Source organism: Ambystoma mexicanum, chromosome 5p (assembly GCF_040938575.1).
Source record: "Ambystoma mexicanum isolate Mex_15411 chromosome 5p, UKY_AmexF1_1, whole genome shotgun sequence".
Lineage (NCBI taxonomy): Eukaryota > Metazoa > Chordata > Amphibia > Caudata > Ambystomatidae > Ambystoma > Ambystoma mexicanum.
Genome location: NC_090930.1, coordinates 104,387,582 through 104,400,047, shown reverse-complemented (window position 1 = coordinate 104,400,047; position 12,466 = coordinate 104,387,582). Strand labels below are relative to the sequence as shown.

Genomic DNA, 12,466 nt, shown 5'->3' with positions numbered 1-12,466 from the left:
TTCCGCAGTACCACCACCCAACTCCACAGGTGTGTTCACTCTCTCCATGGTACTCTTAGGGTACATCCCTTCAAGAAGTCTGCCAGTGATATTACCCTGTCTTGTCACTTCCTCATGAATGTGCCAACATAGTTTCAATAAGATCTTAATTTGCGAAATGCAGTATGTCATTGCTGGGCTCTGCCATTGAATTCAATACATTGTGCTGGCTGTTGGTATGATTATTGGAACCTGAGTTGTGGCATCTCATCCATACCCATATTTGGGGATGCTGAAAGCCGTTGACTCAAAGGACCAGTGACAGGATTTGAATAGTGGGAGGTATTTGACAGATTCACTGACACACCAGAAGCCAGTACTTGATCATAGTTACTAGTGCCACTGTCTGCCTCCACAACAGGACGCATAGAGTTACTAACTTGATAACACAGTTCGAGCAGGGAATTGCTGGCAATGCCGCCGAAGGAGGATTGAAGGCCAGATTTATTTGCAACATGTTGCTCATGCACTTGTACATTAATTTGAACATGCTATGAATTATTCAAATGCTCATCTTCTCGCAGAACGAGGAGATTTTCTGCGTTTTGAGCGAGGTTATTAGCTAAGACAGCGGACGGATTGGCGTTCGTATTTCAGGTGTCTCTTCTACTGGTAAGCTGTCTGCCCCTGTGCCGAGGCACGCTTCTATCAATTCGTTTTCCCATATGGTTTTGTTTCCTTAAATGGTAGTTTTCTGGGTTCAGGGGGTGCTTTCCCTGGCAAAATTGGACTTGGTTGCTGTAAAATGGCTCACCCACCTCTTGTTGTTTATGGTTATCGAGTCAAAGAGGAAAAGAGGGGGGGAGAGGATGGAATCACAGAACCCCCGGCCTACAGGGGACCCTTTGTTTGAGACTGACTTTTTTTTTATCACACTCTGAGCCTATTTGGAAAACTTGCTTTAGCGTGGCCTTGCTCTGTCCAAAGATGTTCAATTTAATATGAACCAGCAGTCACTGTGTATGCTGAGCGGAAATAGGACATTTGTGTACACAGATGGGAAATCCTGGTATAATCCAATTCCAGGCAATCCCGGGACAACGCCCTGCTGCCACCGAGCCACAGAACACTCCTCACCACTCTACTTTGGAATGGTGCGTTCAGTGTTCTAGGTCTGCCTCCAAAATTCTTCCAGGAAATATTGGGAATCATAGAAAGACTGCCGCCAATGTCCCAACACGAGAACACTATGCACAACACTCTACACAGCTCCGCTATGGAACAGTGCTTTGATTGTTCTAGGCCCGCCTCCAAAATTCCTCCAGGAAGTAATGGGAATCATAGAAAGACTGCTGCCAATGTCCCAACAGGAGAACACTCTGGACAACTCTGCACTGCTCCACTATGGAGTGTTCCAGGTCTGCCTCCACAATTCTTCCAGGAAGTAATGGGAATTGTAGAAAGGCTGCTGCCAATGTCCCAACATGAAAACACTCTGCACAATACTCTGCACCGCTTTGCTTTGGAACACCGCTTTGAATGTTCTAGTTCCACCTCCAAAATTCTTCAAAGAAGTAATGGGAATCATAAAAAACTGCAGCCAATGTCCCAACAGGAGAACACTCTGCACAACACTCTGTACTGCTCTGCTATGGAATGGTGCTTTGAGTGTTCTAGTTCTGCCTCCAAAGTTCTTCCAGGAAGTAATGGGAATCATAGAAAGACTCCCGCCAATGTCCCAATACGTGAACACTCTGTACAACACTGCACCGCTCCGTTATGGAGTGTTCCAGGTCCGCCTCCAAAATTCTTCCAGGAAGTAATTGCAATTGTAGAAAGACTGCCGCCATTGTCCCAACATGAGAACACTCTGCACAACACTCTGCACGTCTGCGCTATGGAACGTTGCTTGGATGTGGGAATATGCTTCTTGTTCCTATGGCATGAAGATTATTGCCTGCCCATATGTTCATGTATGTCTTTTACATTTCTGTATCTATAGATCGCAAGTTAAGTAAGGCCGACTCAGCCCTTCATCATTGCTTAGAGGGTTACATTGTTACAAAAGAATAACTGAGAAATGATTTACTAGCAATGGTTTTAATGAGTATGATTTGTATATAGTAGAATTTGTGATTAAATATTTTGTAAAAGTTCTTTTAGAACTATATACAAATAAAAAAAGTAAAAAAAACATAAAAGAATAATTATAAGTATTTATTATTATTATTATTATTATTATTATTATTATTATTATTATTATTATTATGTAGGTGCAAATGCTTTCAAATGAGCCATTCAGTCAGACAGTCAGAGCAATAAGTAGGTAGATCAAGGACTGCACAAAGTTTATCATGGGTTGTCTAGACACACTCAACAAACTCTCTCTCGCTCTCGCTCTCTCTCACACACTCACACACTTTTACATTTACAGTTGTGTATAAGTACTATCAATCTTTATAAAGTTTAGACAGTCACTTTGCCCTAATCTATCTATAAAACAAATGCGATTTAATCTAAATGTACGAAGAAAACTAAAGAGCAAACATTGCAAACTCATAAACGTCCTATTTGATTGAGTCAGCTGCCTGCTATCCAAGATATGACCAGAGCAAACAAGTGCATAAAGTATCTTAGAGGAGCTTGGCTATGCTGGTCAGGTCTAACATGGCGACATCTTTTTCAGAAATATGTGAGAGATGTTCTTTTCTCTACAACAAATTCAATGCGGTCGCGTCCCCTTGGAGAGTAGTTTAGCCAAGTGAGAACCACATCTGAATGGTTTAAATAAAAGGAAAAATCCCAAGTTGAGACTGCGCCCAGTTTGTTCAACAGGTGTTTTATTATATTGATGCCCTTTGCGATGACACGTGTTTCGGTCCCTCTTGGACCTTTTTCAAATCAGGGCTAGTTTTAAATATCAATCAAGCAAAAATGAGTGTTCACAAAATTATGAAGATTGGTTCCAAAATAGTATAAAAGCAAGAAAAAATTAAAGTCACAAAAATGTTCATTCACATGTTAGACCAGTTATAACAAAAAAGTTGATGAATCAGAACAAGCCATAAAAAGTAGCAACAATTAATAAATCAAAGTAAATAAAAATACCAGACAAAATATGGAATGGAGAAAAGGGAGGATTGTTGGGGGTCAAGAGAAAGGCAAAACCACATTTTCGTTAGTCAATGTTACATGTAGTGTCACATCATCAATCAAGGAAAATTAAATGTAGGTTGTCTCTTTCTACCTTGTTTTCATATATACTACCCCTTAGGGTTAAAGCAAATAGTAGTCTCTCTTCAAGTCTCAGGTTAGATCCCTTCGTAAAAAATACAAATCAAACAAATATATCACCTCCAATTGCATGTGTTAGATCACCATAGATATCACCTCATACTACGAGATAGTATAAATTAATGAACTCAAATATATGTTACTTAGAGTGCCTTATTAATAATACTGTGTGTTATCCACTATTTTATACATAGGTTTATGAGAAAGTAATGCCCGTTCATTATCTTTCCGTTCCTTGGCTGACTTAGTATCTGGCTTCAAAAGTGTTTTGACAAACTAAACCCGTGCGCGCGTAATTCGCCGCGCACAGCAAAACAATAGCAAAGTTGCCGAGCGTCTAAAACTCAGTCCCGAGGACACGGCAAGTCAATCTATCAAGCGCAGCGTGTACTACACTTGGTCTCTTACCTGTCAGCCTGGTTCTCGCGTCTAATCGCGTGCCATGGATTCTCCTGAGGGGAAAGCGGTCTGCGCCTAGCCCCTCATTATTGTATTCTAGTTGTCATGGAAACGGATCCTTGCTCTGCTCCATTTTCCTTTTTGTGTAACAGCATTTTTCCTGTGTTCAGATGGCGGCCATTTAAAGCTAGTGTTTGTATCGTTACTCTGATTTATTACGTGCATGTTTCGTGTTGTATTTACTATCTCTCATGATGTATTATCAATAAATGTTGGTATTGTATTAGTTCTAAATTAAAGTCACCATATCATTTTTATACGGAACTTTTTTAAGCAACCCTTGTTGCTTACAATTACGTAATGGTTGTGTGTATGTTTGAGATGGGTTCTAGTCTCATTTGATAAATGTAATTAAAGCAAGTAACAGCTTAGGGTTCATTGTCTACTAACATTGGTGTAAGTAATGTCACTCACTATGAGTGGCAATGCGAGCATTACAATTCTCATAATAAGATAAACCGCTACAGTGTCATACTGATACCTGTCCAGAAACAAAGATATACGTAACACATTGTACCAAAATCATGCTAATTCATTTTAACAGAGAAGGGTTATACAAAAGTACAGGGTCCTCTAAAGAAAGGACACCATCTCATTATCCGTGTTTAGTCCAAGTACTGTGGAGTTCAGTTTGCAAATTATTCTCTCTTCTTCTTGTCTTAATTTCTTTTCCTTATTTCCACCTCTTCTACCTAGTGGAATCTGTTCAAGGCCAATAAATCGTAATTAAGCTTTGTTGGCCATCTGATGTTTTTCCTGCCAATGACAGGCCAATGTTAGTCTTGGGTCTTGACTGCCAATTTTGGCTAGATGTTCTCTAACTCGTATCCTAAGTTCCCTGATTGTGCTGCCAATGTAGACCAAATTACATATATAGATAATTCCACAAACAACATAGTTTGATCTGCAGTTGATTGGTTGTAGAATCTTCAGTGTTGTATTGTTAGTGCCAGTAAATGTGTCCGTTTTGTTGTGGGCAAATTTGAACATTGTGCACGTACCACACTTCCTAAAACCATTTGTAGATGACTTAAGCCAGTTCGTTGGTTCTTCGCCAGTCAGGTCTGGTAGGTTTGATGGACTCAATTTGTTCTTTATGGTTGGTGCCCTTTTGTATATGATCTTTGGTTTATCATCCACATTATTCGCAATGTTCTCATCCAGTTTGAGGTGCCAGTGTTTTGCTAGTATTTTGTATAGAACTTTAACACCTAAGACTAAAGGGATAGAGCAACCAACAATAGGTTTCATCACTAGATATACTAGTGACCACAGAAATCTATACAAAATGCTAGCAAAACACTGTGATTTGTAAACATACATTTGTGCAATATCAGTAATACCTCCTTAAATATTGATACTGCCGACCAATTACATTTTGTTCTGCACCATTTTCTTTTTTGTACATGTTGTAAATGGAAAGATGTTTCTGGAAATACTGAACTGCCCCTTAACTGCAAACTTGGTGGTCAAAGGGTTTCAGAGAATGTTCTAGCAAGCAGGCGATGATTGGCAATGGTTAGCTCATGTGATTAGTAATGTGGACTTCAGCTCATCTTCGCGTTTCCTGATCTTCAATGCCCCACTTACTTTATGAAAATGGGGGTTTATAAATCAGCAAGGTAAAAAAGTGAATGGGGCAGCCAAATCACAACGCTTTTTCTAAGATTGCATTAGAAAAAAGCCAACGTGTTGATACCGCCCTGGAATAGGCGTGTCTAGGGTTATGTTCTTTTTTTTGTGAGCGTGGCATGGTGGTGTGTGGGTGGGACCTTACAAAGGTGTAACTCACATGGTATTCAATAACGTGAAAAATTAACAGGGTAAGAGTGAGTTGAGCAACACGAAAGTGGAAATGAGTGCATGGAAATGAGGGGGTTGGATGAGGTCAGTGGCTATGTTTATGGGGAAAACAATTGTGTGTGTGGGAAAACCATTCTTGGCACAATTTATATTAGAAAAGTTTACTTACACATGCATATGATGGAAGGATATCCATAAGCAGATATCCTACCAGCGGATCGCATGCATAAGTGCGCTTCTTAGTGAATGAGGCAGCACTTAGGTGTTGTTTTTCATTCGGTGTAAGGCCAGTGAGGAATTACCTGGTGGTTTAGTGCAGGGTTCATGTCCTAAAAAAAATTGAGGTACTCATTAACAGACCAATTGAATGTGGCATCACTAGAAGATATCATATAAAGGGGCCTTCTGAAAAAAAGTGGGGGGATTTCTGAAAAAAGTGGAGGGACTCCATCCACCCACGTGTACCCTCAACATGAGCCCTGCATTACACACCACATGCACATGAATCATATGTGACATGTATGTGCTGAAGAGTTGTCACAGGCTCATACTTACAAGGGTAGTAATGCAGCACTCAATCACACGCACACTCAATCAACCCACTCCCGCTTATCTTTCTCTCACACAACCACACGGTCTCCGCACTGCAGTACCAAGCGCGTGTACAGTGGGCTGTATATTCTAATGAGCTTTATTTTTAATTTCTTTTGTTTAAATATTTTATTACGATCAATAAGCACATAAGGTTCATCAATAACTACAAGAACAGATAAAGATACGCAGATGATATAACAAATAACTCATTCACACCAGATTAAACAGCATCAGAGCCTCATGTGGTGCTGTATACATTGAATTTCCTAATGCATAAAAATGCAATCTACGATAGGTTCATAGTTGTGTAAAACATGCATCATAGACTTTAACACACAAAGATGCACAAGACGGACATGTACGAAAGTAGGGGAGGGGAGGTTGTTTCCAAGATAAACATTAGCAACATTATATTATCTTCCCTACTTAGTAGAAGCTGCATTTTCTAATAATTCTAAGAATGGCAGCCATTTTAATTCATGTTTGATCTGTGAAAATGGAGACCTAGCATTGCATCTTTCCATTCTATGGATATTACATACAGAGTTCCACTATATTTTATATTGTAGGCACTTGAGATTTTTCCAATTTGAGGTGATTGCTTGAATTGCTATTGCAATAGGGAGGTCCAACTTTTGCAACAAGATGTCTGCCTTGATTTTCTCTACTTTGGTAGTACAGTTATTCAGCCAGAAATTGACAAAAATAAATGCTATTCTAATGAGCTTTAACGAGCCTGCTAAATGATGGCTATTTCTTTACATGACTTAGATCCGCACCGTTCCCATGGCATGCCTCCTTTCCTGGTCATCGTATTTGTTGTACTCAGCATTGCACTTCTTTGCATTCTGATTGCTGTAATAGTCTGCCGAACAAAGAACAAGAAAAGTGGTAAGTAGTATTTAGACTTTGGTAAGTAGGACGTGCTGTTCAAAACTCTGATTTGTCCAAACTAAGGAAGGAAAGCATTACATTCTGTGAGGGGACCGAGTGAGTAACATTTCAGGGACTTACTAAAACTTGAGACATGGAGCGGGAATGGTGCGTGCATCATCAATTTCAGGGCTTGCAAATTCTTAAAAATCCCACTAGACGTACAGGGCGAGTTGCTTAGTTTGCTTACTCTAACTAAGAGAAATGCACTCAGCCATGGTGATGGGTGACACAATATTTACCAATGCTTTCATTAAAAGGGTTCAAGTCACCATAAATAATATTTGGAGCAATGCTGCCATCCAAAGGCCAGCCATCCACAGTGAAACTTGTATTCACCATTTACTACAAACAAAGTTTGTTTGTAGTAAATGACAAGTAAATGTTTCAAACATCCCCTTACTCGTCAGCAAGGTTGAGCAAATGGTACTTGCCCTTCAAAGAATGTAAGTGGGCTTGGAGATTTTGTGAGCCTTGAAATAGCTTGTTACCCATGAACCACCCTCTTTCAAAAACAATGATTTTAATGTATTCACTTAGATGGATAATGCCCCATTATTAACTATGTTGGTGGTGATGTGTTAGATGTAATTACAAGAACTCGAGGATGAGTCAAACTCTTAAATTGTTGCTGGATTTAATCATGGTGTAGTTGAGATTTTAATTTGAGAAGTTGTAGTCAAACAAAGTGAGTTTGTGCATGCTCCATTCAATGGGCTCATCACGACTTGGGCGGTAACGATAACGCTATTAGCGCGGGCGGTATTAGCCCTATCGCCGAACTCCCCGGCGATAATAGCGCCAGATCACGAGTTCGGCGGTAATGTAAGTCCCCATTCCCCACTGAGCCCATTCGGGAATGCCCCATTCCCCATTGGGCTCAATAGGGAATCTTCGTGCTAATAACGCCGGCGGATTTCCCGCCGGTGGTAATAGCGCAAATTTTCGCCGGATTTCCCCCCAGCTCAGAGCTGTGGCGAAATCCGCCGAAGCCCTGATTCGACGGACCCTTAAATCCGGCGGTAATAGCGCTACTGCCGGATTTAAGGGTTACCGCCGAAGTCGTGATGAGGCCCAATATCTAGAACACAGCGAAGGCCTACATAGTTCTTGTGAGCATTGGGCTGGACCATGACATATCAATACTTTCCCACGTTCGATTAAGTTAGGAAGGCCTAATTCATTGATTAGTTCATGGGAAGGCAGCTCTTCTAGAAGTCATTCTGGAGCTCGACGTCCCAAAGAATGACAGCATTGTTGGACGGATGCAGCCAGGATGAAAAGTGTCTTTAACCTGTGACCGAGAGTCCAGAATGCGTCTTCTTCATGCATCTTGCCTGGGTGACAAAGCTGTGCATTTCACAGTTGTTTTTTGTGGAAAACATTAATTTTTTTTCATTTTGAGCAAATACTTGCAGATGTGAGCTCCTTCGGTGTGGGTAGGTGCTTTGGAAGTGCATGTGTTGAAGTACTTTCATTAGAACTCTTGCACGGGGCCCACGTCTTTCTCTGGCCTACATTTAAGTAGGCGTTTATGTTTGTGTTTAATGATGGAGTATGCACCCACTAGCAGCTGGGTAGGATGATAAAAAGGAGAGGTGGACAGCGTGCAATTATATTCTTAAAATGTGTGCTTTTGAATGAGACCTGGAGAAATCAAAGATCATGTGATAACGTTGTTATCTCACCATCGTACGTTTTGGACAGCACATGCTGGAATGTTAGCAAATGTTTCAAGAATTAAGTAATGGTAGATTGTGCTCTTGTAAGAATAATTTGGGGTGTTTTATAACATTTACATATTATTATAAATCTACAAAACAGGACACACATTTTAAAAGTGTATCTGGGCAATATTAGCATTACCAAAAATACCTGCACTGGGCTTCATGGTAAGATATTGAAGCAGTGGATTCCGATTTAAAATAATGAGGTTTCTATTTACACAAAGATAGTTTCCATACTAGGATAGATGCAGGCAATATTGATACTGTATTTAAAAAATGTCTCGGAACATAGAAAGGAACCTTACAATTGTGAAACCAAAATCACTGCAGGGGTCAAGGGTCAACAATGGCTCTACAGCAGGGTTGTCCATTAACAGGCCTCGATGTCTAGATCCATGTCAGGTTTTCAGGATATCCCTCATTAATATTCATGAGAGTCCTTTGCATTCAATAATTTCAAATGTGTGCACATGTTCCCTTATGAACATTAATGAGGTAGATCCTGAAGAACCGTCAGGATTCCGGCCCTGGACGCCCGGAGTTGGACAACCCTGCTTTGGAGTACCACATGGCGTGGGCATGCAGCCATAAACTGATGATATTTAAGTTTGTGAAGTTCAATATGTATTTCAATTCTGAAATGTATATTTACCTATGTAAGTTAACATTTTAATTATGTGCTTCTTTGTAGATGGCATTTACGAAATACCAACGTAAGTTCTACCAAGATTCTTGTTTTAAATATTGTTGCATGCCATAAAGGTTTTTTCATCTGTATAAAAAAGGCATGTCTTGTGAATGGTACACACTTCCGAAGCTAGTCTTTGACAGAGAGAAGCGTGGGGCCTGTCTTTGGATTTCACATCTTAAGCAGATCAGAGAGGAAGAGCCAGAAGTAACGAAAGGGATACATATAAAGGGAGGGAGGGGAGGAAAGGAAGGAAGGAAGGAAGGAAGGAAGGAAGGAAGGAAGGAAGGAAGGAAGGAAGGAAGGAAGGAAGGAAGGAAGGAAGGAAGGAAGGAAGGAAGGAAGGAAGGAAGGAAGGAAGGAAGGAAGGAAGGAAGGAAGGAAGGAAGGAAGGAAGGAAGGAAGGAAGGAAGGAAGGAAGGAAGGAAGGAAGGAAGGAAGGAAGGAAGGAAGGAAGGAAGGAAGGAAGGAAGGAAGGAAGGAAGGAAGGAAGGAAGGAAGGAAGGAAGGAAGGAAGGAAGGAAGGAAGGAAGGAAGGAAGGAAGGGAGAAAGAAAGAGCAGCAAGTGAGCTAAGCAGCTGTATTGTGTTTTGTTTTATGATGTGTGGGTTTCCTTTACTTTTTTGGCAAAATGAAGACAGGGAACGAACTAGAAGAGTAGAGGAAGGGGGAAGAAGAAGTATGCACTTCAGAGGAGGGTGCTTTCCTTCAGTATCCCAAGCCAAGAGGTGCAGTAGACACTGCCCCAGGCTTCTGAAGGCAGCAGTCTCCACCAGTCACACCTGTCCTGCAGCAGAGAATCCAGGAAGACCCAAATGTCAGGGACATGGGTCATCGAAGGTGTTCAGGGTCCTGGTGCTACATCAGCACCCTCTCAGGAGAATCATCAAACAAAAAGTCCATAAAGGTGGCGTTGAACCTTTGAGGGGGGTGGTAGGCCAGGGGAAGGGTCCCAATTTAACACCACAGGCATGGTGAGGATTCTGGGGATGAAACATAATATTGAGTGCCTTGTTAACTTGATGGATCGTAGTCTGCTCACTATCAGTGGTGACCCACCAGTGTACGCATCTTATCCAAACCTGCACAGTAGGTGTTATTTTGGCATCTAAATAAGTTGTGGAAACATAAACAAATCCTTATTGATATTGTTGGAAGTAAAGATTCAATTGGTGAGAAAAACATATTGTGTCCTTTTAAATATTCATTGTATTTATAATTGCTGGGAAAAATATTTATTTTGCCCAGCAATGTGTTTGAAGTCTACATAATCCATCTTCAGTTTGCATGGAAGCCACTTCCTTTCGGTTTTAGGCAGCCTGAGTGTTCCTTCAGTACAGTCCTTCCTTTACCATTTATTAGGTGGTGCCATAGCATTAGGGAACCAACGAGGGTTGAAAACATAAGATAATTCAAAATTCATCGAAATACACTAGATGCAAACAGGGTTTGTTTATTTATTTATTGTACTTATTAGTTATTTATAAAGTGACTATAGAGCAAATGGTGCTTCAAGGTGCCACAAGACAAAAAAAAGAGGGGGGATTGGAAAACAACAATAACAGTCCTACTAGGCCTTGTGTCAGTTGGATCGTGCAAGTGTAGAAACAAGAAGTGTGGGGGGAGGGAGCGGGGAAGAGTGGGGAGTGCTGGTCGTGGCAGAAGGGATAATGCTAGGGTGGGAGGGGAGTGCGGAACAGAGTGGAGGTATACAAGTACTGTGGCGGTTGGAGGAGGGGAAGAAGAGGGCCCCTGCGGCATGAATGATAAGCCAAGTGTGGCACATTGATCACACAAGCGACTTATCATGACCGAAAATAATGAAGTCGATTCTGGTAAATCACTTTTTTCTCCCTATGTCTTCAATTGTAAATATATATATAGATAACAGAATGTAATTTGATTATATGATTCATCAGCACAAAGTGAGTCTAATACGGTGTTAATTACCTATCCAGGTTTTATCTATTCATTGTCAAGCGTGAACTTGCCCCCTCCATGCAGTCTTTGCAGAGCATCTCATATTTGAGGTTCTCATGCTGCATTAGCACCCCGTGCGGGGGAGTCAGCCAATCAGGTGGCTAGGAACTCGGGCTGACACTACCAGTGAAATCCTGCGTTCTACGCCTCCTGATGGCCGGCGCCCCTGCCTGCCATCTTCCCCTTACCCGACCCTGCTTTTTTTAAAAAAAATCCCTCCCCCCACAATCCCAGTTACCTTTTCGCTGCAGTGGCGAGTCCCACTGCTGTAGCTGCTGATGCTCCCGTCGCGCACTGGTCGCCATGGAAATGGAAGAGAGTTCTGAATTCATGACGGCCATGTTGGTAGAGTATTTTCTCCCCATGAATGCAATGTCGCAAGGTGCCCCATGCACGGGAAAAAAATACTTTAAATGTTTTATTTTTTTTAAAAAAATTAGCACCCGTGTAGCACGCTATACAGGTGCTAATGGCCATATGCCCTAAGGTGGCTGGGCCCACCCTGTGGTTAACGGCCGCCGCCCTTTTTAAGGGACCCTCACTTCGCTCAGGCCCTTAACTTGATCCGCAGGCCGTTAGCCACAGGGCGGGCCGGCCACCTCGGGGCATATCGCCTCAGCACTCTGGGAGGTGCCCATGAACCAATGAAAATGCTCGGAATTCACTAAGGAAAGCCTGCATTCTGAGCATTTTCATTGGTGGTGGGCGCATACCCTTCCCCGCTCCCGTTTCACTTAAGCACCCGTGTAGCTCGCTACACAGGTTTTAATGTGTCTTTTTTTTACTTTTAAACAAACAAAATAAAATAAACTTTCATTTTTTGTGTGGACCGTCACCGCTCAGTGCTGTTATCTGCAAAGTCCATTTACATGTTGATGATGACAAGGTCATCAACAGGAAAAACGGACTTCAGGAACAGCAACACTGCCGGCGCCGGGACGTGCAATCAAGGTATGTTGCTTTTTTTTCTTTTTTTTTTTAAAGATAGCATTAGCTCCCTCAGTGGTTG

General features: G+C 41.5%; 1 protein-coding gene across 3 annotated transcripts in view; it reads left to right on the top strand.

Annotated features, from left to right (window-relative positions):
* LOC138480763 (titin-like) overlaps nucleotides 1–12,466 on the top strand; it is a 557,826-nt gene that overhangs the window by 543,107 nt on the left and 2,253 nt on the right. For all 3 annotated transcript variants that reach the window (XM_069612496.1, XM_069612497.1, XM_069612498.1), the window contains 2 exons: nucleotides 6,901–7,020; nucleotides 9,481–9,502. In XM_069612496.1, coding sequence (XP_069468597.1) covers nucleotides 6,901–7,020; nucleotides 9,481–9,502 — 142 coding nt within the window. The remainder of the gene's footprint in view (nucleotides 1–6,900; nucleotides 7,021–9,480; nucleotides 9,503–12,466) is intronic.